Genomic DNA, 24309 nt, shown 5'->3' on the forward strand with positions numbered 1-24309 from the left:
ATATATATATATATATATATATATATATATATATATATATATATATACACACTCATACACACTCTTACAAACTTTAAATGCCAAGATTCTCTATGATTGTCTACTTGCAAGTGAAGACAAAGTAAAAATAACAATAAAAGAATAACAGAACAGCTTACTGGGCACAGAAATGAAATACTACATCAGTGGCTTAAGTAAATACATATCTATAGACTCTTACTCCAAATTTCTATAAGAGATGAGCTTACTCGCTTTTAATAGCAGATGAAGTCAAGTTACCTCGCTTTTCTATGAGTCTACAGGGCTTGTAAGGAGCTATTTGATAGCTCACTGCCCATTTGCACATCAACCTGTTTTTATAGTGCAGGGTAGTTGAGGCAAATTCAGACTTAAATTGAAAGGAAAAGATGTCGTTTAAGATACTTTGTGTTTCCAGATATAGCAACCATAGACAGAACTGATGGACAAGCTATTTGCTAGCTTATATGATGTAACTGCTGGAAGCACACAGTTATTCTGTGATAAATAGCAAGTCTCGCTCATTTGTTGATGAGAACTACCTGTTTCCATCACCAATCAAGAGAAAACATAGGGACAATTATTTTGAAATTTCTCATCTGTTCACATTCTCATGGGTCCAACGTCCCAGGTCAGGTGTTATGGGATTTTTGTAGCGTCACACCCTCAAACTCCAACTTGTGCCACCTCAGACAAAGGTAATGAGTGGCTCCAGCCTTTTCACCTTTCTTATTCTCCCAAAGTCCTCACTTGGTTCACTAAGTCAGAACTCCCAGATAACCTTAACTGAATTGCTTTGTATCTCCAAAATCTTATAAGATTCCTTCTTTTATCATCACAGCTAAGCCTATTATGCTAAGATTAATAGGCTCTTGAAAATAATTGGAAATTGGACCCAGCTAAAATATAAGTTTAAATTGCACTGTGGCTATTGATTCAGTATTTTTGGACTGTGTTCAAAGGTATGGCTGTTACTCTGTATGACACTGCATTTTTATCTGGCTTAGAATTTTAGGACTCTTTGGATACATTTTCTCATAACATAGCTGATTATGTCTGTAGAGTTCTAAAACAAAACTGAAAAAACGAGAAAATAAAGGCATTCCTTAGATGCATCTTTTAGATACTCTTCAACATAGTCCTTTAGGAAACACCATAGCAAAGCTGCTAACATAAACAAGAGATAAAAAATCCAAGCTCGTAACTTAAACATATAGTAAGTAAATGAGGCAATCAGCTCCAGAGCAGCAGTGAAGACATAAGAGGATATTTATTCTGGGGTAAGAAATAAACATATTGATCTGTTTTACTGTAACAGTCTAGCTTACACGTGTCAGACAGGAATACTAAAAAATAAAGCAGCTCTAGAATTAGAATAAGTCAAAATCTTCATCCACATGCAAACATAGTAGTTCAAACCAACTCTATTCAACAAGAGTAATTTCTACAAAAATGTACCTATTAGCATAAGCTAAATATATGTAAATAATATTTACTTCATTGAGAGCAGCACATGCTCAGAACCTCAGAGAATTCATTCTACAACAATGGTGAAACTGATTATAAAGCAAATGCACATTGCATTAAATAAACAAAGGTAAAAGACAGAAAAAATGACCTTGATGTACTTTTCTTCTATGCTTATAATTATAACTGTGGTTGTTTAGTGTAAGAAGATAATTAGAAATTGAATATTCAAAGTTAAAATTACAGAAACATGTATCTGTTTATTGACCAAGGTCAGAGATATTTACAATAAACAAAGATACATTTAAACAGATTTTTTAGAAGTCTTTTGATTCTTTAGGATATTTATTACTCTTTATTTCATCTAATTACTGTTTATTTCATCTAATTCCCTCCTCTCTATTTTCTGTACTTTCTTCCCTATTGTCCTCTTCCAGTTTACAAGGTTCCTCACTGAAGAAAGACATTGCATAGTTTTTTCTTATTTAGTATTTTATTTTTCAACACTCAACATAGAGGGCCAAATCAACAGATAGTATAAATTGGTCTTCCTCCATTGACATTAATGAGGTTAAGCTAGCAGATAGTATAAATTGCCCTTCCTCTATCGATATTAATGAGGTTAAGCTGATTTATGCTAACTCTCAATTGCCAGATCTAAGTTATCTGGGGAAAATAAGTTCACTAAGTGCATGCAAAGAATTTGAAGGGAAAGATTAAAGGAAAGAAGAGCTAGGGGAAAAGGAATGGGAGACAGAAAAGGAAAAAGCAACACTGGGTTCTTTACTGAAGTAATTTCCACTTCAGGAGTTTGACATTTGCTTACTTTTTGATCATTTTTTCTATTTGCAGCAAAGTCAATGATGCCAGAAAGAGCCCCTTCATATGCTATGCTAGTCTCAAATCAATCTACAGAGGAAAAAGCAAAGAGGATCAGCTGTATGTTTATTTTCAGAGATAAACCATACGGAACTACTGACTTGTGTGAAAAAAAATAAACAAATAGAAGTTTCACCTAAAGATATATATCACATTGTATACCATTATGCATGGTATTTTTGAATTTGTTGCAACACGTTCTCCCTAACAGATTAGACCTGTAGTAGCTGTGAAGTGGTTCTCATCTGTTGTTTAGCTTTAATTGGTTTTATGTCTCTTTCCTTTTTACAGAAATATGCCCATACATAGACTTATTCATGCATATGAACATGTTATTTTCATTTATATATATTAATATGCTTAATAGTGCAAAAATTCAAGCAAAGATTATACTACTCATAATTATTCTGATCTTCTGAATCAATTTGAATTTTACTGTCATTCTTTGTAAACACAGTAGTTAATTATAATATTTGAATAATCATCTATGATAATTATATCAAAACAATTAAATATAATACATTCACATAAACTCCAATGGTCATAGCTTAAGAAGTTTGAATTCTGGATTTCTATTGTACTTCCAGCACTGTACTGTATGCAAGTCGCCAAATAATGGTATTTCATTTTAATGCAAATAAAATACTGTTTATTTGTAATTGGCTATCCAAGAGAAAATGAAGAAGATGAAAGCAGAAGCGGCAAGTAGACAAGCAGATGTAGATGTGCACTTGATACCAGCTATCTGGATAGCAAAGAAGCATACAGTACCCATCAGCTTGAAGATAAACAGCTTGAAAACACTCAGAGAAGCAGTGTACTGACTGTGTTACAGTAGGTAACAAGACAACTCTAAAAGGGATGCACAGCATCAGCTTTCTACATCAACTCCTGTTTAGAGCAGCAGGAGAAGAAGCTGGGCAAGCTTAAACTTTTCTACATGTCTGTATTACCGAGTCTCTGTAATAGACCCAAATAATTTGTGGTTGAATCTGGTTTTGCCTTTGTCTACTACTGAGTATAAAAACCCAACCAAACAGAAAAACAATGGTGATGAAGCCTGGTAAGCAGCAGATGCTAACAATGCCAGACTGTAAATGATGAAGTCAAGCAGTTCGGCCACTTAAATTTCACAACGGATGGTGATGTTCCAATAACAAATAGATGCTAGAGAATCACGATGGCTTTTTCAGCATCCACATACACTGAATAAAGAGACTCGAAAAAGAAACACACATACCACAAAAGCCAAGCTGGTAGAAGCACTGATTTGGGTAACTGTTATATATAGATGAATATGAAAATTGAATGGGTATGAAAAGCTGGACCCAGATGGCAGTAGGTAAGAAAAGATCAAAGCATTTACTATGTAACACAGCTGTCAGCGATGTAAGGACAGATCACTCCATTAATACTAGCAAAATGAAAGAGGATTTTCCATTGCTGTGGGAAGATCAAGGTATTACAGTTAGATATGTACGTACGTCAAGAAGTGAAGACCAACTGCAGGACAGATACAGGAACACTGAAGCAGCTCCTTTTAGGCTTTCAGAATGGTCGATCCAAGAAATCTTAACAAATCTTTAAGACCTTCTCCAGTGCTTTGCAATAAATCAAATAGTTATGTAATTGAGAATGTTTGTTCTGACTTTTGATATGTTTGAGGAAGGCCAGTGATTTCACTGGGGAATGTTATGGATGAAATGTAGGGCACAAGTTGTCCTAACAATCTTCGTACTTGATTGGGCTTAAACAATGAGAGGGTGCTTTTTCAAAACAGCATCTGAAAACAATCTTATTTTGAGTGTGTCAGGATTTAAACCCACACTCAGTAGAGTCAAATGTATTACCTGTTAACATACACATGGTCTGTATTTGAGTTAGATAAGTTACAAAGGCTTCTTGAGGCTAATACTAGGTTTATCAGTTAAAAGAATGAAAAACAAAAAAGGAAATTATGAAGAGCAACAATTGCTACTACTTGGCTCTAGTAATCTCCCAGAGGTACACATTCAGCATTAGGAGAAGAAAAAAATGCAGAGAAGTCATTAATTACATTGAGCTCTGCTGTACACTCCTGTCTTTATTTCTAAAAAAAAGGCTTGTGAATAAAATGTTTGTGTTGTTTGTTAAAAATAACCGAAATAACCGAATGATAATTAGTATATAATCATCAGGCTAGGCAATGTATTTAAAAACAGCACGTGCATCAAAAATTGAAATATTTTGCTGGCCTTCCAAGAGCTTTTGCTGAACCTAGTGTGCATTGGAACCTGAGTGAATGAAATCCCATTAGTCATGACCATATTAACAATATGCAGTTCATACAGAGCTGGCTTCTGCAGAGAAGAAGGAAATTACCAGTACTAACAAAAGAAAGAAGATTTATAATGAGCAAATATACAAAAGCTCCAAATAATTATAATATTCACAGCTTGGCAATTACTTTCTAAGCTATGGAATTACTTTTCTTTAGGAAGATTGAAGATTTTACAAGGTTACTATAAACAAAGGGTAATTGGAAAAATCAAATTGCTCTACTCAAATTATTGTAAGGTCTGGAATAATGGTGATAAAATTTTTGAAAAGACTACTTATGAATCACTTTTTTTGTGTGCTATACATTACTGTCATAAAAAAAAAGCTCCTTTTTTAAGCACTGCAGTGAGAAACATAAATGACTAAATACAAATACCAGCTTACCCCTGATACAATAAGTTCTCCTCCCAAGTTCTGAACTTCTGCCTTCACTTTGCTGCAGATGTTGAGCTGGTGGCAGTAGAGGGCAATGCGCTGTAGGTAGGCTAGCAGATCCTGTTTGCAGGCTGAGTCAGGGCACTGCAGATGAAATAAATGCTTGATTAGATGTAGCTGAATTCACATGGTTGTTATGGAGAGGCAATCACAGGAGAGATTGGCAACATATATGACCATTATGTGTCTCCATTTCACTTTGTCATTCCTTGAAATACTTGCTGAAACATGAAAACTAAACTGTACACTATATGTAAGTCAAAGCTTATCAGTAGTAACTTGAAGATGCGCTGTAAGTTTTTTTGCAAAAGGAAAAGAACATCTCAGTCAGATACTAATGAAACACAATGGAAGTAACAAAATTGTCATGTTTTGAAGGAGGTCTCTCTGGGATGTCAAGTTGGGATATACAGAATGGAGGAATCTGTTGAGTAGCCAGAGTTTCATAGGAAACTCCAAGTATCAGGGTGCCTGCTAGGTGTCCAGGTTAAGACGCCACAGGGACTATTTCCAACTGATGACATCCATTCCTGACTGTCTTGCCAGATTCCCTGGCATTTATGCAGACTTTCAGGGCACACAGCTCTGCATCAGATTTTATGGAAGCCTTTCTGATACATTAAGGACTTAAGAGGTGAGGTTGCCTGGCTTGGGTATTGACAGAGTTGGCAAAATTACTGTTAATGTCTAAATACCTTAGTCCGTGCCAGAAGGAAATAATTTACTAAAATGTGAGATATTACACAGTGTCTCAGCAGATGCCATCTGTCTTGCAGCCCTTCTTAAGAATACAATGACACAAGTTCATCCCTCTGCATGTCTTTGGGATAGTTTTTTATACTCAAGAGAAGGCTACCTACAGTCCCGTACCATTTTAAACATTGTGTCAATTATGTGTTAATACAAATTACATTAGGTCAAATCTAATTTGACTTAGTGAAAGTTCCCTTACAAATATAACTAGAAAAGGTCGAAATATAATTTGTTTACAATCTTTGGGACTCTTAATAGAAACTGCATAATCTCCCACAATAACACCATAATAAATAATTCTCTAACAATTAATATTCTTAGTATTGCCTCAAGAGAACAGACCTTAGTAATTCACTCTGATGACAGAGAGCTAAAATTGTCCTTTGTTTCCAGCAAGTCTCCAACAAATACTCATCTTGGCTACACAAAAACGTTACACTGACAAGGACCTTTGAATGTACTGCTTGGGGATCAAAGATTTCCAAATACATTTATTTATATAAATATCCTAAAATGTTTATATTCCTTTTTCTTTTTTTCTTTTCTTCTTTTTCCCCCATTGGTATGGTGAAATATTCACAAAAATTGATAGAATTAAGCGCATATGGGTCAATATCATCACAGGATATGACTAGAGATAACTGTTCTGTCCTCAGCAGCCAGTAGGGAACGAATTCGTGGTGAAATAGATGCATGTACTGTCACCTATAGTCCTGAAAGCAGTCACTTAGTTTTTCCTCTCCCTTTGAAACTAACAGTAAACAAAGCTGGAGGTTCATTGTGCTGTTCAGTTAAATCTGTTCTGTATTTACAACAATGCTATAATGCCTCTCTTTCTCATGCAGTTGCCACATCTTTCAGGCATGAATTCCTAAGAGAACTCTTCTCCCTACTGGTGACAATTTAATACAGAAATATTTACCCTACTCCTGAAGTCCACGAACTGAAAGAAATGAACTTGAAAAAGCAATACCTCTAGAGAGCTGATCAGGCTTTAAATGCAAGGACTTTGGAACAACAACAACAAAAAAAGTAAAACCTCTCTCACTGGAACAGTAATTAGAAGTGCAACTATCCACAAAAAAGTTTGAAGTTATGTAAGTTATGTAAAACATCATTAAAGTGTGAACATGAAAACAAACATTTCATTCTCACAATGATTTCCCTGCTTATTATTTAAGTGTGCATATTCCAGTCTCCTGAAACTGAAAATGTAACTCAGGACAATGCACTCCAAGAGTAGCATTATTTTTTTTATTTTTATTTTTTACATTACATTCCTTGATAATATTCCATCGCTTCAGAGAATGTAGGTTAGAGATTTCATCAGCTAACAGATGGATTTCTCACTGTTACGCTAAAATGAATAGTTGCTGCATATGAAGGATAGGAATGGGTTTAGTGCAGGAAAAATGGTTGTTGACAATAAAGAAAACCTCAAAACCAAACTTTCAGAGGTTATAGGATAATAGGCAGTTTTGGGTTTCTTGCCACTTTGGATGATATTCCATGAGTAGTAAGTATTGCATGCTATTACATGCCTCCGTGAAGAAAGAAAAAGAAATATTTATTTTGAAGAGAAAGACTAAAGACAAGGAAGTTGTAGTTCTCACTACCAGCTAAGTTTATCCTGGTAGCAGTGAAAAGAAAGAAACCATGGGGAAAATTACAAAAAAAAAGTCAATAAATTATATAACGGAAAAGCTCTTCAAAGAAAGAATTATAAAACATTTCACCAACAGCGACAGAAGATTCAATTCCTTCAAAATCTGCATAAGAAATACTTATAGAAGAATTTCTACAATGAATATCTGAAGTGAGGCATCCACTATAATTACCACTGTAATTAAATTATACTTAAGGTTTTCACATGAATTTTTAAAACAATATAATCACTGATATTGTTATTGATGTTCTTTGCTCTCGACCACTAGATGCACATTGGGTTAGAAAGATGGTCAGAAGGCTGGAGAACCTAACCTCTGAGGACAGGTTGAGGGAGCTGAATTTGTACAGCTTGGAGAAGAGACTTAAATTTGATATCAAGAGATACTCAGAGCATGGTAAGGCACTGAGACAGGTTGTCCAGAGAAGCTGTGGATGCCCAATCCCTGGAGGCGTTCAAGGCCAGGCTGGATGGGCAGCCTGATCTGGTTGGGGGCACCCCTGACCACTGCAGGGGATTTGGAAAAAAATGATCTTTAAAGTCCCTTCCAATTCATGATTTGGTTGCCAAAGGCTTGTTTGCTCAATTTTTGTCAATGACAAACGACAAAAAGACAAAGGAAATAAGAATGAATTGAGCAAATTAAAGTTTAAAAAAAAAATCTCACCTTTTCATTTATTAATTCCTGCACATCCTCTCATGTTTCCTACAGGGTATCTTGGGGGATTGTTGGGGGAAAGATAATCATTTGTGAGGGAAAAAAAAAATCATAAATCTAAAATAAGGTATCTTGAACCAAGAACTTGGATTTGAAATCTGGCTCTTGTCTTCTTATTTGATGTTTTCTCTTGTTCTTCAGATGAATATATAATCCAGTCTGAAGGAAAAGAGCTGAAGTTCATCCTTACAGTTGTGAAATGAAGTTAGTAATGGGACTGTGGAGACAGATTTTACAACCTAGAGGAGGAGGCTGTAAGGTGCAGAGCACAATACCGCAATGCAAAGGAGAAGACATGCAATGTCAAGGGAAACTGCTGGAAGAGGCAGCTGAAAGAATATAAGGAGTTATACACGTTCATCAAGGGTCACAGAGCATCCAATTGCTTTCATATCAGCAAACATATTAATCTAATCATAATAGAGTTTCCCAGTCTGGAATATGAGGCTATGGAATACCTGAGGAGTTTCTGAAGTTTCAAAATTCATTTATTACTTTCCTATACCGCAGAAAAACAAAACAAAACAACCTCCCCGCCCCCCCCCCCCCCCCCCAAAAAAAAAAAAACCAAACCACTAAACAAGAAAAAAAAAGCAACTGTATGTTGATTGCTACAGAAGATTTTTCTTTTTTCTGCACAACTGTACAATGTGACTCATTGATAGAAACTGTGTTATTGTGATGTATCTCTGATTATTTTTGCTATTACCTGATCAGCTACTGCCCGTGCTAGTTTGTCCATCCTTGATCCTGCCTCTGCAATCTTCTTGGCTGCATTAATGACATCAGATGTATTCTTCAGTGGCCCTTTACCTCTATGAAATACAAAGAAATGATGAACAATATAGATAAATAATGAAAGGAAACAGTTTTAACGACCTTGTTTAGTACTTGATTTTAAAACAGTAACAGGGATGACTTCTTAATTTATTACAAATTCTCCCTTTAATTACTTTGTATAGTAGAGATTGATTAAAATGTGGTCTGCTATTTTTCCTCTCTCTTATGAAATGCCTCTCTAGCAATTTAGTTTGATGGTGCCTTAAGCACAAGCTACACTTAATAGTATATGCATTTTTAAGTGCTTATTAAACCAATGTTCTTTCTGCAGTACACAGCTATTAAAAACTATGCCATTCCCATGCCAACCGTTAATGTTAAGCCTATCAATTCTAGAGCAAGGCTGCCATGTTTTAGAAAGCTTTTCTTTTAGATATATCATAAAACAAAGATTCTCAAAGTATAATTCTGTTACATTTAAGACATACATAATTTGCTTTAAGACTGATCCTATACTTTTAAGATACTGCACAAACGTCTGATTTTAATCACTATAGTTATGAATTGTATGGAAAAAAAAATTATTGCAGACTTTTCTGAGTTTGTTTCAGACCCAAAACTTTTATCCTGTTTATAATAACATTTGCTACCATTCCCAATAATGCCTCCGCTAGAAGCAAACTGATTTTCCTCATTTATTTATTTCTTTTTGATCATATGTGGAGAAATGCAGCTTCAGACAAGACAGATGGAAAATTATGATCTTCAAGTATCCCCATTCTGTTGAACTTAAACTGGAGCAGAACTCCTTCATAGTGACCTCATATGCTTTCACATTCATTCCCTCAGCAGATCTGACCATCTCAAATTCCACACACTTGAAATTTTTTACTGTTTTAACACTGCAGTGGTTACAGCCAATCAAAATATGTGATGTGATATCTGATGCAAATAGGGACACATTTGATTATTATTTTTTTAAATTTACTTCAAATGTGACAGTAGTTTTTCTCTCATATTAGTCCTATTCTTTTGATGGTAGAAAATGCAATTCAAAACTTTCAGTTTGATGCTTAATGTATCAAACATTGTCCAGGAGGTTGCAGAAAGCATTCCTATTCTGGGATGTCGCTTTAGAATGCTATTTCTTCATTATGTGAAATGATCACACTGCTTGGGCAGTTTTTCACTTTGTTTTTTGAAGAGAAGGAACAGAGAGCCAAAGAGAAGAATAATGCAAAGGTAACTAAGACTTCTCAGACATATCACCCTTCATGGGAGGCTCTGCACTGTCATTTGTATACAGGAGTTGTGAGTCTGCTGCCAAAAGAATAGTTGTGAAAGCACAAGCTGAGAGAACACTGAGCAAGCTGAGAGAATGATTGTTCAGAAAGAAATACAGGAGTCATCTATTAAAATGTAGATAAACTTTCTATATACATATTTGAAATGCATAAAAATATTTGCTAATTGCTATACCAATTACCCATCCATGCAAATTAATTAACATACATATGTATGTAAGGTATGTGCAAACACTGTATTATCAATGCAGACACTGTTTCCCATGAAATAGGCTGAATGCTTCAGACACAAGGCTGGATAGAGAAATCTATTTGAGCATCTCAGTAGATTGAATAAATAGATCTTTTATTTCAATCCTCAAAAAAAACAGAAGGATTTTTGCCGAGTTTTATCTAATCATATTTTGATAAATATCATTTATACTCTTGGACTCCCATTAAGAGTAAACATTGAAATAGCTGTAACTTAATATGGTAATCTGTAATTCAAAGAATCTTATAAAAAGTTCTCCCTGGTGTCATTAACAATATAACCACATTTAAACAAAATAATTATGTTTATCTGATATCATTAGTGAATGATCTTTTGATGATTTGCAATTAGAAAAGAAGAAGACGTCAATAGAAAAAATGAAATGAAAGCAAAAAAATTAAAATCATTAGTGACAGACTCCAATGAAGTATAAGATCAAGAAGGTTTCATATTTAAATTGTCTTTTGAAAGAGACAATCTTTTTTTTGAAAGAGGTTCAGTCTTCAAAACGATACAAAGAGTTTTGCTGTTATTTTTGATTAACACAAATCATGTTGAAATGTTGAAAGTTCATACAGGCATATGCTTTTACATTGGTACTAAACAAAATGTCACTTGAGTATAATAGCGTTGCAGACTGTCTTTACTGCTGATGTTCAAGATGGTCTGCAAATAAAACTGATTCACAAACAATACAAAAAATTCAAATGTTTTATCAAATATGTTGAAATATCTAGAGCAGCCATGCACAGAAAACCACCATCTCCTTAAGGATTTAGTGTGTTATCAAGCTGTATATCCCTCAAAACAGCACATCACATCAATAGGCTATGAAGTGCAACAAAAAGGAAAGATGTCTGAAGAAATCCTCAGCAAAGACCATTTTGTTCTTACCTAGTGAAGTCTGTCATTTCCATCATAATCATGCACATCTGCTTTGCCAACACAATGATGTCATTACCACTGTCATCCCACTTGGCCACTTCTGCATCCAATTTGCTCTTTTCTTGGTGAAATATCTCTACCTGCTCAGCAATCTTAGCCTTTTCCTCCTGGGGGAGCTGAGCCATGATAGCCTGAAGAAAAAATATGGGAGAAACTGGACATGAAAAAAGGATGTGAGAAATATATACATTGATTCAAATTGCATTCTAGTTTCTTTTTATGTCAGTGGAAGACACCAAACAAAATCCCTTAAGCATTTGACTTCTGTTAGGACGGACAGAAAGAAAGTATGTAGAATGTCTACAAGTTTTCTTTTACTTTTAACATTTTTAAAAAGATGTGATATGCAGGTTATTCACTATCACATACAAGAAGATTAAGATTTAACAGAAATTATCTTTAACCTTTTGAAAATGAACAAAATCTATGGAAAAAGATAGACTGAATCGCTAGCATCTCCCTTAGTCTTGTTCTCTGTCAGAAGTACAGAGGTTTTCTGCTTAAAAAAGCTATGACATGCAAGATAATACATTTGAAGTGAGCTGTAATGAATGTACTTTCAATAACTTTTAGTAATCTAATTGTATCATGAAAGATATGCAAAAAGCTATTGCACAAGTTGATACTAATTTGCTTCGACATTATCAACAAAGTAGAAAATTCCCCCACCTCCTTAAAAAGAAAAGCCTGCAAAATTATACTAACTATTTTTGAAGATCAAATGGACACTTCCAGTAGTGATTTCCAAGTTGAGCTACCATTTGGCTTTAGGGTTCTTAAGACCACATTATGTATTTAATGGGGTGTGACATATATTTAAGTGTTGTAACATTTTTTCTTGTTTATGTCACTTTCAATCAGCTGAAGTCTATCTCTACGTATTCTTAAAATGCTCTTGGCTTTTAAAAATTAATAATTGACCTTTTCCAAAACTGAAATTAAGAAAGGATATAAACAGTAGATCAAAAAATGATAAATTTGCAAGCTAATCAAATTAAAATTCAACACACGATGTTTAATTAGGCCTTATCAATGTAACTCAGCAGCTGTAAATGTTACCATATTAGTCTTTTCACAGAAAAATGCATTGCAAGTCAAGCTAATAAATATATAAGAATACATATGAAGCACATACACTAAAACTGATACATTAACTGAAATGAAGAGAATGTGATTAGGAGAATCAGAATTTGGAGAGCTGGTTTGTATGTCATGCACGTGTGTCTTCTCTGTGGGCATCTTCATTTGTACAGCCTTTAAACTGGTATACAGTGTTTTAACATTTCAATTCCAGCTACTAATACACTTTTAAAGAAGCTATATCCTGTAGCAACTGCAGATCTTAAAGTTTTGTGGCTACTGAATACTGATATAAGCATTTCTACTGTAATGCTAATAGCTTTACAGAGTAAGCATATTAAAACCATTACAGTCCACAACTAAAAATCTAGCTTTTCTAAGGAAAGGCTTCAAATAAGTTACCACCATACTTTGCAGACTCACTTCAGTGAGTCACTCAAGACTGTGGACTGTGTGCCTTCTGCACAGTATGCTTTCATTTTGTGTTTTCATTCGTTTGTTGCATCCTGTGATATACTGCATTATAAGTTATTCAGTAATGGGACTGTCTTTATAGTATATTATGTTTATACAGCATGCAGCTGATCAAAGCAGAAGGTTTGAAGTGCAGCAGTGATAATAACCGCAATGAAAGTAATACAATTTAAGACTCCTAAGTCTCTAGGTGAACTAGATTCTTAGCAAAACTATTATTGCAATCTGTACTTGGTTTTCAGACCAAAAAAGGATTATGTGATACCTAATCCTACTTGTAAACAAACAAAAACCAAAAACACACACAACCAAACCATGAAATTCTAGTATTACATTTCAGTACTTTTGTATTTGAGACTTACTTTAATAATCATTTAAATATTTCAAACAATATGTTATGCTTTCTAACATACAATAACTCCTCCAAGATATTCACCCACATCCACAACATCACCAAACCGGTGGGCATGGGATCTACAATCCGAATCACATCTTCCTCTAGGTGATGGGGCTACTAGTCATTATATCATATCCAGGAAGCCCAACAGGAGAAACTACATTTTTGTTCTAGGGATGTAATGACAAAGAAACAGCTTTTCTGATATCTGCTATGGCTTCTGCCTTGCCTTGCCTTGCCCTTTCCCTTCCCCTTCCGTTTCCCCTTCCCCTTCCTTTCCCTTCCCTTCCCTTCCCTTTAACATTTGTATTCGATATTCATGGAGATGAATCAAAGACAAGACTTCTGCACATTTCATTCCATCTGTCTTGCATTCCTCCCATACCTCTAAGTAAACCTAATTTAGGCTGACATTACCTTTTCAGTGTCTAAAATGTATGCTTCAAGCCCTAGCATACTGTTGTTCTTTATACAACAGCTGATAACCTCTCAGTTCATGTCCTTTGAAATTTTTCACACTATCATTGCCTTTTAGCCTTCAAAGTTCTCAGCCTTGTAAATCCTCTTCCAGAATTAATAGTAAGAAGTCAACTTCCTTCCTACTAGCTTTTGCTATAGTGCTTGTGTATGTGTGTGGAGATGCTTCTTGTCTCATTCATTATTTCACTTCAGCAAGTTCTACTATGAGAAGAAACATGTAGGCATGCAAAACAGCCATGGAAATAATTCAAGCATCTCTCAGTTCCCTGGTGGTTCTCTGCTAGAAAATTCTGGTGTTAATACTATTTTTCTTCTGTTATTTTTTTGACTCTCTTTCTTTGTCATGCTGTTTGTCCCCCAAATTATATTGTTATTATTGTTTTTAATTTGAGCTGACCAGTCTGGTTAGTGTAAAATAAACATGCATCAGAAGGTTATGTAATCCTGTGTGTCAACAAATTCCACTTTTCCAGCACCTGTGACCCCTGAAGCACTCATCAGCTTAATTTGCAATCCCCATGTACAAGCTAAGGTCACAAATCACAATGAGTCTAGTTCATCATGATATAATTACCTTGGTAAAATTACATTGACTCAGTAACAAGTGTCTTCAATTACAATTAAATTACAGGGACTGCTCAGCTGTACTTGACAAGTTTGTACACTGGGAAACATGACTAATGTAAGATTTCTCTGGATATAGCATTTGGTGCCTTGACAACACTTATTTATTTATTTTAATTTGCTGAATACTCCCATAATTACAGTACATTCTAAACCTGTAAGGCCTTCCAGAGCAAACAGCTCATACAACGCAACACAGGATCATTCAATAAACTCAGTGCTTTTGAGATAGGTAGGACATGAAAAACTCTACCAGGGTTAGATTACTGCTATTGTGTCTTACATGACTCTGAAAGACCTGAAATCACTGCGTTTGCCTTCTGAGGCATAGTTTTTCATTTGCAGCTACACCAACACTTAGCATACATGGGGTTTACACTCACCCTTGCACTCTGGCCAGCAATAAGCTGGTCATCTTCAGTCTGAACACTCGTTCGGCTGCGAACGTCATAATCTTCCTGCTCAAAGTCTGAATCATCCTCCAGCTCTTCAGGGGTCTAGAGAATGAGACAGGGAAAGAAAGCAAGAGGAGAGATGACAATCTTATAAAGGATACAAATCCTGTGTACAGTAAGCTCTTATTTCATTGATTACCTGCCCAAAAAACAGTTTCCCTTTTGTTTTAAATTGTGTGCCCTCTCAGTCAAGAACCGAAATTGAATTGTCTTAAAAATTAAGTTGTTTCAACTTGAGTTTCCTTTACAGATGGCATTTATCATTACCTTGCTGCAACTTTTCTTAATTCTGTTAACGTAACAAATGTAGTTCCATGAACAAACATCTTATGGAAACATTAACAACCGGAATGCAGTATTTCAAAATAATCTTATTTCATTTATAAATGGATACTGCAACTGCTGTAATCTTCCAAATATGTATGCATGCAGAGAGAAAGAAAGAAACAGCCTGCTTTAAACCAGTGTTTAGTATTATATTCTATATGGATGGTGTAAGAACAAATATAGGCCTCAGAATGGAAGATTATATTGCTTTTGTCATTTGAACAGTGTCTAATAAAAGCAGTCTGTCCACAAGTAACTTTGGTTGGTACGATAGATGCAGTAAAAGAAAAAGGAGATCATAATAATTGCAGAGAGATCCTCACCCTACTGGCTACCCACATACTTTAGTGTTAACCTAGAGGACCAATCAGCACTGAAGAAGTCAGTCACGCTGTAATTTCCTGCTTGGAGGCACTGTCAAGTTTCCTAGCAGAGGTGCTAATCATTGCCAGTTGTCATTACAGCTCTTGAAGATTAATCTTGAAGATTAGCAGTCACCAGGAACTGTTCCAAACCCTCTAATGTAATGTAGAGAAGTCTTTTGTTGATATTTATATTACAGCCTGGTTTCCAACATGAAGTGCACATCACTGTAACAGAAAAATCAGCAGCTTTGCTAACTACATGGTAAAGTGCACATGACAAGAAGAAAAAACACAGCCATCTTCATATGGCTGAAATGAATTAGACACATATTTTGTTGCTGAACACTCGAGGAAGAAATAACCAAGTATGACAGTGTGGTAATGAAACACTGGCAGCATCTCTGAAGAGACACATGCCCAAATAACATGCCTAGCAAGTTGGAGAGAAGATGAAATCTAGGTTAGAAAATAAATGTCTTTTCTCCTCTGGCATAACAAAGAAAGGAACGATTGCAACCATTGTTGTAATGTCCAATGATCTTTTTGTCCAAGCATCTTTAATCACTTAACATCTTCTCTCTGCTAAATGACCTGAGGGCAGGATGTGACTTTAAAATCTGTCGTAAGCAAATCAGCTACTAACAAACAGCACATACCTCCCAAAGCAAGACAGAATATTTCCAGTTATAGGGCCCACCACTAGCCTGGAGCAGTAACTGGGTGGAATGTTTCAGACCCTTCATTGCAAATCAGCTGACTCTTTCCCATCTTCCAAGTCCAATCAGCCAGTCGGTTACACTGTCATTGTAAAACCAGCACCCTTCCTCAGGTACACTTTTTTTTTTTGTTTTGTCTGCACACTTTTATATATATAAGACTATAAAAGATAACAAGAAGCCCCTTCCCAGCTTTTTGTAGTCCGAGTTGCAGGGCTGTGTAAGGGCTATGATAGTTTAACCTGGAGAGAACAGCCAGGTGGAATATTCAAAATATTACATCCCAACAGTGTAAGCACACTAAGCACAGGAGGACTCTTATTAAAGAGGGAAAACATTCTCAAACTTCTGTGTTCAGGTAATTTATCCTTAAAGAAACATTCAGAAAAAAACGCATTGCTGTCACTTACTGCATAACCTTCACAATCTTAATATCTGTGGTCTTTAAAAAATGGAAACTTAATCAGTATTGGTCTGTAACTTGGAGAAAAGCAGTGCCAAACAAAAGGACAAGGTAATGGAACAGTTATAACATACTACCAATTCAAGAAATTCCAGTATTTTCCCTATCTGCAAGTGAGATCTAATCCAGTACTTTCAGATTCACTTTCTTAAGGTTTTCAAGTGTGGAGAATTCAACACCCTCATTTTCTTGCAAAAACAGCTACGCTTTTCATTAGGATGAAGAACAGCAGTGAATTGCTAACTGTAGGCTGCCATTTCAAACACATGGTATGTTTTTCACTGTTGTGCTGCTGCTTTGCTATATCTGATGTCTTGGAGATGCAGCCTCAATTTAAATCTCTCTGATTTGCTCAGAGACAAAGGAAAAAAAGAAAAAAGTAAAAAAAAAATATATAGGAAAGTATCTTTACTGAAGGCATTTTTATTCCTTAGCTGAGTCTTCCAAACTTATTAGAAGAAATCCAATTTTTGTGCACAACTAACAAGACCATGGTATTTAAAACCCAGTTTCCAAGACAACAGTCTGTTACTTAATTTATCTGAGTTGGATGACAGAAGGACTGATTTGTTCCTGCAGAAATCTGAATCTATGGCCATAAAAACTAAGGAAACGTGGATTTGAAATCAGGGACAGTTTCTAAACAAAACTCTTACAACCAGCAGAGTAAGAAGGAGCCAGAGCCATTTTCAAAACAAAAGATTTTAAAAAGTCATCGATTTTGTAATGCCAGTATGAATATGTGATTTATCATAGAATCATAAACACTGGAAAAGACCAAGATCATCTAGTCAACCATCAACCCATTTATGCATGAATTAGATGTAAAGTGATGTCAATATATAGAATTATAAAAGCTATTTGTTTAATATTTCACCAACTCAAAAATATTTAATGAAGATAAAGAGACTCACTATGCTATGTGCTTAAAAACTGTAAGATGCAATTGTAAGAAATTCAGCACTGTAAACATCAAGTCAAGTTAACCTTGTAATGAGTAGAAATGAAAATATTTCCCTATGTTCTACCACTAAAATACTTTCTACTTCTAAAAGCCAAGGAGAAAAAAAAAGTATAATATGCTTTTATATTTCACTCCATGCTACTCTGGGAATTTTCTTTTTTTTTTTTTTTGTACAAAGGCAGCTGCAGCCACAGTGACTCAGGTGCTTCAAGCACCATTTGAGTGGCAAAGACAAAGAACCTCTCTCACAGTATGTCCTCAGCTGTTTAATGATTAAAGTAAAAACTAACTGCACACACGCTTGAAAAGCAAAAGGCCCTCAATACAGACAACAGACTCTGCTGTAGTGCCCTTTGGAGACAGACTGTTTTAAAAGCTGATGTGGTTCTGCACTAAGTCTAGTTTTCCAGAGGGTAGGGGATGTAGCAGGATCTTGGATTTCACCCCAGTGCTTATCCGATAGTTTATCAAGGCTAAGCCCCTATTAACAAGTAGAAGAGGATTCATACTTCCAAACTATTCAAGACCCCACACTCACACTGATCTCATCTCATTTTTATTCAGGCTAGGTGTGGTCTGCTCCCATGGAATGAAATTCCCACACTGTCAGGAGTGCGCTTAATGTGTACATCTTCCCAGTTACCAAGTACATTCAAGTTAATGTCCTGCAAAACTGCTCCATAATGTGGACCAAAGTATAGCAAGTGGTAAAAACTGGAGTTTGGATGCAGAAGGGCACTCTTGAATTTAAAAAAAAAAAAAAAAAAAAAAAAAAAAAAAAAAAGCCTTGCTATTCGGGAGGCTGCCAGTAGTAAAGGCCATGTGTGAAGAGAGTGGTCTCATAGATGCAAAAGAACGTGGAAAGGTGCTGTTTAATTGTTCCTAGCTGTAGGGCAGGTTTCCATCTAACAACTGAGAGAATTTCACAAGTATTTACGAAAAAAAAAGTGTAATTTGTTGCCTGTGCTGTAATTTCAAAAGATGTTGGAACAAAGCTATTATTTTCTTATTTTTAGATTCTATAATTATACTCCTACATTTGTTTATACTACTTCTTCCGTTGTGAAAGAGATCTATTCTTCTGTACAGATTATAACAACAGCCCCCAATGCAAAATGAGCCTCCTTCCTCCTCCAAACAGACATTAAATTCTACCCTTTCCAAGGAAAAAGAGAAGATATGTTTCCCTCTTTCCTTCAGATTACTAAAATAATGCCAACAAAAAACAATTTAAAATGTGGCTTTATTTCCTCAATGGAATAAGAGAATCATCTCCGACAAATTTTAATCTTCCATAGCATACTCAAACAATTACTGCCTGAAAATAATTGTTTGAGGCAGATGCTGTAAAAAGTTTGCAAGATTTATATATATATATAATTCTACAAGAAGTTTTGCAGCCTGAGTGTGCAGGAATTAAGAAATTATTAGATAAAAATATTCTCTACTTTGTTTTTTATAGCATAATGTCTACCCCTTAATTGCATTTTCTATTTCAACATGAGATGTCCGGATGGGAATACTAGAAAGTATCTCAAACTTAAACTAAATTGTGTTGTACAGAAAATAAGGTTCTGAGTCAGCAAACTCTGGTTCATGTAAATTTATAGATGTGAATTTTCCCAGTTAATTCACAAGGATAATGAGACCATTTATTTGCTTTAGTTCTCTGCCTGGGTAAGGAGCACTACATTTAGCTCCATAAATAAGTTAATTGTTTGAATGCAAAAATACATCTTCCTAATCTGAGTAAGCAGAATTCATTAGCTCGTATCACATACAGAGTGAAAAGTGGTAGTGATACAATTGCAAAAGTAACCTGGGATGTTTCTAAGGAGACTGTGAAGCCTGCATGCTGATCAGCTTTGCAAGCTAATCATTAACATAACAGCAAAATGGCACTGAAATAAGTGAACTTAAAATGGTGCTTTTTGCTAAGCCAAAAATCTCATTCCGGATAGAAGGTCTCATAGCAACCTCTGTGAGATAGATGTGCAAGTGGGTCCTGGGAGCCAAAACTCTGCGTAGGGGACAGAAGAAAATAGATCTGTAGAAGTACCCATGCCATGATTGCATCTTATGAAGCAGTTTAAATGTCTGACTGTTGAGGACTGAAATGTGCTTAGAAGTGGCTTCTAGAATCATAGGACATCCCAGATAGGAAGAGATCCTTAAGGATCACTGAGTCCTACTCTTTGTTCTACACAAGACCACCCAGAAATCAGTCCATACGCCTGGGAGCACTATCTAGACTCTAAAACTCTGGCAGCTTGTGGCCTTGACCATTGCCCGGCAGAGACTGTTCTAGGGCTCAGCCACCCTCTGGAGAAGAACCTTTTCTTGATGTCCAACCTGAGCCTTCCCTGATGTTCTCTTGTCCAAAAATAATGTTTGGAAACATTTGCTACAGACTAAGAAACTGTATGGTCAAAGGAAGAACAGGTCTTCTTCTTCCATTCCAGACCAGAAGTCTTGCAAATATTCCAATGTAGCACATCTCCAAAAAGGATATGTTTGCTCCAATAATGCCTTTAATTTAGGCTACCCAAGGGTTGCACAGGGTACAGGAACGTGATTTATATTTTGCAGTTAGAAAATCAAGACTGTCAAAGCTTTATGTGTAGATGTTAATGTAATGTACTGTGACATGTATAATGACTAAAACGAAGCAATTTTGGAGTGCTCCAACTGCCTGAAGGCTTTAGTCAGTGCTATAGTAAATTCACATGCAAAAGTGTATATATATGTTTACTCAGATGAGCGAGTTGTTGCTTTACCACTCTTGCTTCTCAAGAGACAGTTTTCTTTGAGATCTTCACTATGAGTTCATTTGTATGTGGCCTTCATCAGGGCAGGTAAATTGTTTTTCATACAAAAATTTAAATTGGGATGTCCAAAACAATCTTTTATTTTAAATATTTGCCTTTGGACTAGATTGAAAAGTAAGATACAGATATACTCACAACTAGTTCGATATGTAAAAATAAATAAATAAATAAATAAATAAATAAGCCTGAGCAAATTGAATCAACTGGTTAGTCAACAACGAAATGACACATTCTTCAGCTCAGTAAACATTCAAAACCATCCCTGCAGAGATTCAGTGGAGCTGCAAGATAATTTATTTATTCATTTAGATTTTAACCAGACTTACCTCATATCCTAGGCAGCACACAAACATTAAAAAAACATTCTACACAAAGTTTGAAAATCTTAGTAATATATTGCTACTGCTATGGAAGCAGTTCTACTTAATACTGAGCTTCCATCTATGGGCAGTTGTGATCAAATAATCTCTAAAATGTTAAATAATATTTTCTTGCTCATCCCCTGACGTCTTTTCTTAAGAATACATTTTTTTTTCTGCACAGATTTTTATTTTATGATTGTTTCGATGTCAAGCTTTTCTCGCAAATTATAAAACAAGGCTGAGTCCAAGTAGCTTTTCTATTCCTCTTATCCAGTGTGTGGCACTTTTCTTCAAGCCCCAACTTTTATTTCCCAGGTGCCTTACATACCCTTATCATCAGAACAGCTTTCCTGATGTCACGAACTCCATCATAAACCAAGCGGGAGGCATCTATGAACTCGTTCTCTTCAAATGGCTGTGGTACATTCGCACTCAGCGCTTCAATGGCAACCTCAACTTGTTCAGCAAAACGTGGCATAACTAGATTAAAGAAAATGAAAGGCAACAAGATTAGACACCTCCTTCCGTGAACATTCTCTCCCTGCCCTTGGGCATAAACACTTTTCAGTAGGCATGGTACATGTTGTCACGACTTCAAGACCTAGGAAGGCTCACAGAGCAGTTTTACATGCATGCTTTTTGTACAGAGCTCTGGCACATTTTCTACTACGGACAAAACAGCCATCCTCATAGTCTTGCCACCAACTGAATAATAAAGAATATAAAAATCTCCTTTTAATTGATTCTTTACTAAGTTTTATATGACATCAATAGCTCATTATATGGAAAATTCTTTTAAAACCTTTAAACTTGGAATGAACGTACTACAATATCTATATCAAATGATCAAAGGAAAATATAGCTATTCCGCCTACTAATTTAGATTGGGTAACTCTAGTCTGGCTCATATTGAATAGTAAAAGGGACAAAACACCTTTGGAATGCAAGAGTTAGCAAGCGGCCTCTGTGAAGGCATATAAAAAGACATTCTTTATTATCATCTTGTATATATTATAAAAAGTAGTCATAGCTATAAGATAATGGTATTATCAAATGTAGCATGGGCTTTATGAAACATATCTTAAAGCAATTATTTGTTTACGTAAATACTGCAACAGCTTTCCTTGAAGTAACTGTAATAACAAAAGTCATCATTTCTTCTAGGAAGTAAATTTTCATTGTGGCAGAAAACCCCATTTTCTTCTTAAATAAATGCCCTTAAATTTGTTCTTACTCATACTAAAACAGTATATTTAATGCCTCTCACTTAACATCTGTTTTAAAGCAAAAATAATTAAAAAAAAAAAACAACACAAAAAACATGACGCAAGACTAGTTTACATTTTGAAGAGCAACTGGAAGCACTCACTGTTGTTTTCCGTTTCTGGCATTTCAGTAATACTCACTGAATGCTTTTTCTTAAAAGAGAAAACTTTAAAGGGATTAATCTATTTAAATCTTGCTTATGCTGACTTTATATATGTTTGTTCATGCACGAAGATGAAAGAACTGAATTGAATTTTTCATGCAGATAATGTTCAGTAAGCGCGGAAGTGCTTGGAATGTATTGGGGCAAACAGGAAAAAGTGATATTGACAATAGACTTCAAAAAAGTAAGCATTAATAAAACACTGCTAAGCAAAGGGGAAACATTTTAAGTAGGAGTTGAAGAGTGATGGAAGTAAATACATATATCAAATTATCTTAATTAATGGAACACTTGAAAGGATATTAGGAGACTAAAGTAATTGCATAATGAACTCTAACCTAAAAAACCAAAAAAAACAAAAAAAACTCACAATCCTTAAAAATATAATGAAAACAAGTTAACTAAGAATCAAAATAAAAATATTTAGGGTCAATGGGATAAAACAAGCAAAGTTAGAAATGCAAAAATGGCAGTAGAAAAGGAGGCAAAGGATCCTTATATTTAGGATTCCTAAATTTCTGTCAAGAATTTCCTAAACAGTAAATCTGATCAGGTATTTAACACAGTTAATAGTAAATGCAGCAGACCTGAATTAGGAAGGGACAGTTTATCTATATAAACATACATAAATATATCTATCAAATATATCTTCAAATATACAGAATTTAATCTACGGTACTTAAGAAGTTAAAAAGCAATAACAGTTAATGAAAAAAGTAGGCATCTATTATTAGAAAGGTAAAAGAGAAGAGCTATAGAACATTCAATCTATTTTCAGTACCGAGACAGAAGTGAAACATAACGTAAAGCAATAATGCTTTATTATTATATAAATAATGAGCAGGTGTTGGACAGGCAAAAGATTTGTCATGAATTGGGTGTATCAAAACATTTCAACATTTTCCTTGTCAGAGTAGCTAAATAATGGAGAGAAACACTGCCACAGAATCACAGAATGGTTTGGGTAGGAAGGGACCCTTAAGATCATCTAGTTCCAACAGGCTGTTACAGGGAAACCTTCCACTACACCAAGTTGCTCAAAGCCTCATCCAGCCTGAACTTGAATACTTCCAGGAAGGGGCATTCATAATCTCACTGGGCAACCTGTTCTGCTAACTGTAGTTTGACTTTGGTAATGTTTTTGACAGAGTTACCCACATCCATTGCATGTGAAAGCTTCAACAATTTTAACCTTGCCTATGTGGCCACAAATTAGTCCATAATTTACATTATTACATATGAAAATTATCTGTTTTTAAAAATGGAAATAAACTACATTATGAATTGTTTACTTGCTTACCAACTGTATTTTTACATCAGTGCTTAGTTTTGATTAGATAAGCATGAAAAAACATCTTAAACTAATTAGATGCTATTTCCTAAAGGTTTTTCTAAGTTACCCTTTAACACAGTAAAGTTTTTGAAAATTGAGTTGAGAGCTGTTAAGGTTATTGGGACACACTTGAGGAGCTCCATGACAGTGACGTATGGTAAATATCCAATTCAATTGTACCCACAAAAACTCCTGTTTTTCTTATCTGTCATATATTGTACAAAAAGGGATATTCTCAAGCTGAGAAGAAGAACTCAGACAAAGATAACAAACCTGTATCAGGAGTTGAAGCTCTTCAATGACAGATGACAATTTATTTACCATGTAAAGAGACTTTTGCTATGAATTTGAACTTCAAAGATAAATCAGTACTTTAGGAAAAAAAAATGGCTTCAGTTTTCAAGCAATTTTTCTATCCAGAGGACTAGACATATATATATATATATATATATATATACATATATATATATATATA

At 35.1% G+C, this 24309-nt stretch overlaps 1 protein-coding gene across 3 annotated transcripts in view; it reads right to left on the bottom strand.

The window, feature by feature from the left end:
• The window catches only part of CTNNA2 (catenin alpha 2), a 455013-nt gene that overhangs the window by 20382 nt on the left and 410322 nt on the right, over positions 1 to 24309 (bottom strand). For all 3 annotated transcript variants that reach the window (XM_042871701.1, XM_042871702.1, XM_042871703.1), the window contains exons 13-17: positions 21401 to 21552; positions 14976 to 15089; positions 11487 to 11668; positions 8965 to 9070; positions 5068 to 5202 (exon numbers count right to left, since the gene is read on the bottom strand). In XM_042871701.1, the coding sequence (XP_042727635.1) occupies positions 5068 to 5202; positions 8965 to 9070; positions 11487 to 11668; positions 14976 to 15089; positions 21401 to 21552 (689 nt within the window). The remainder of the gene's footprint in view (positions 1 to 5067; positions 5203 to 8964; positions 9071 to 11486; positions 11669 to 14975; positions 15090 to 21400; positions 21553 to 24309) is intronic.

The sequence above is a fragment of the Lagopus leucura genome, unplaced genomic scaffold (assembly GCF_019238085.1).
Source record: "Lagopus leucura isolate 7727_CA_CO unplaced genomic scaffold, USGS_WTPT01 Super-Scaffold_100004, whole genome shotgun sequence".
NCBI classification, from domain to species: Eukaryota; Metazoa; Chordata; class Aves; order Galliformes; family Phasianidae; genus Lagopus; species Lagopus leucura.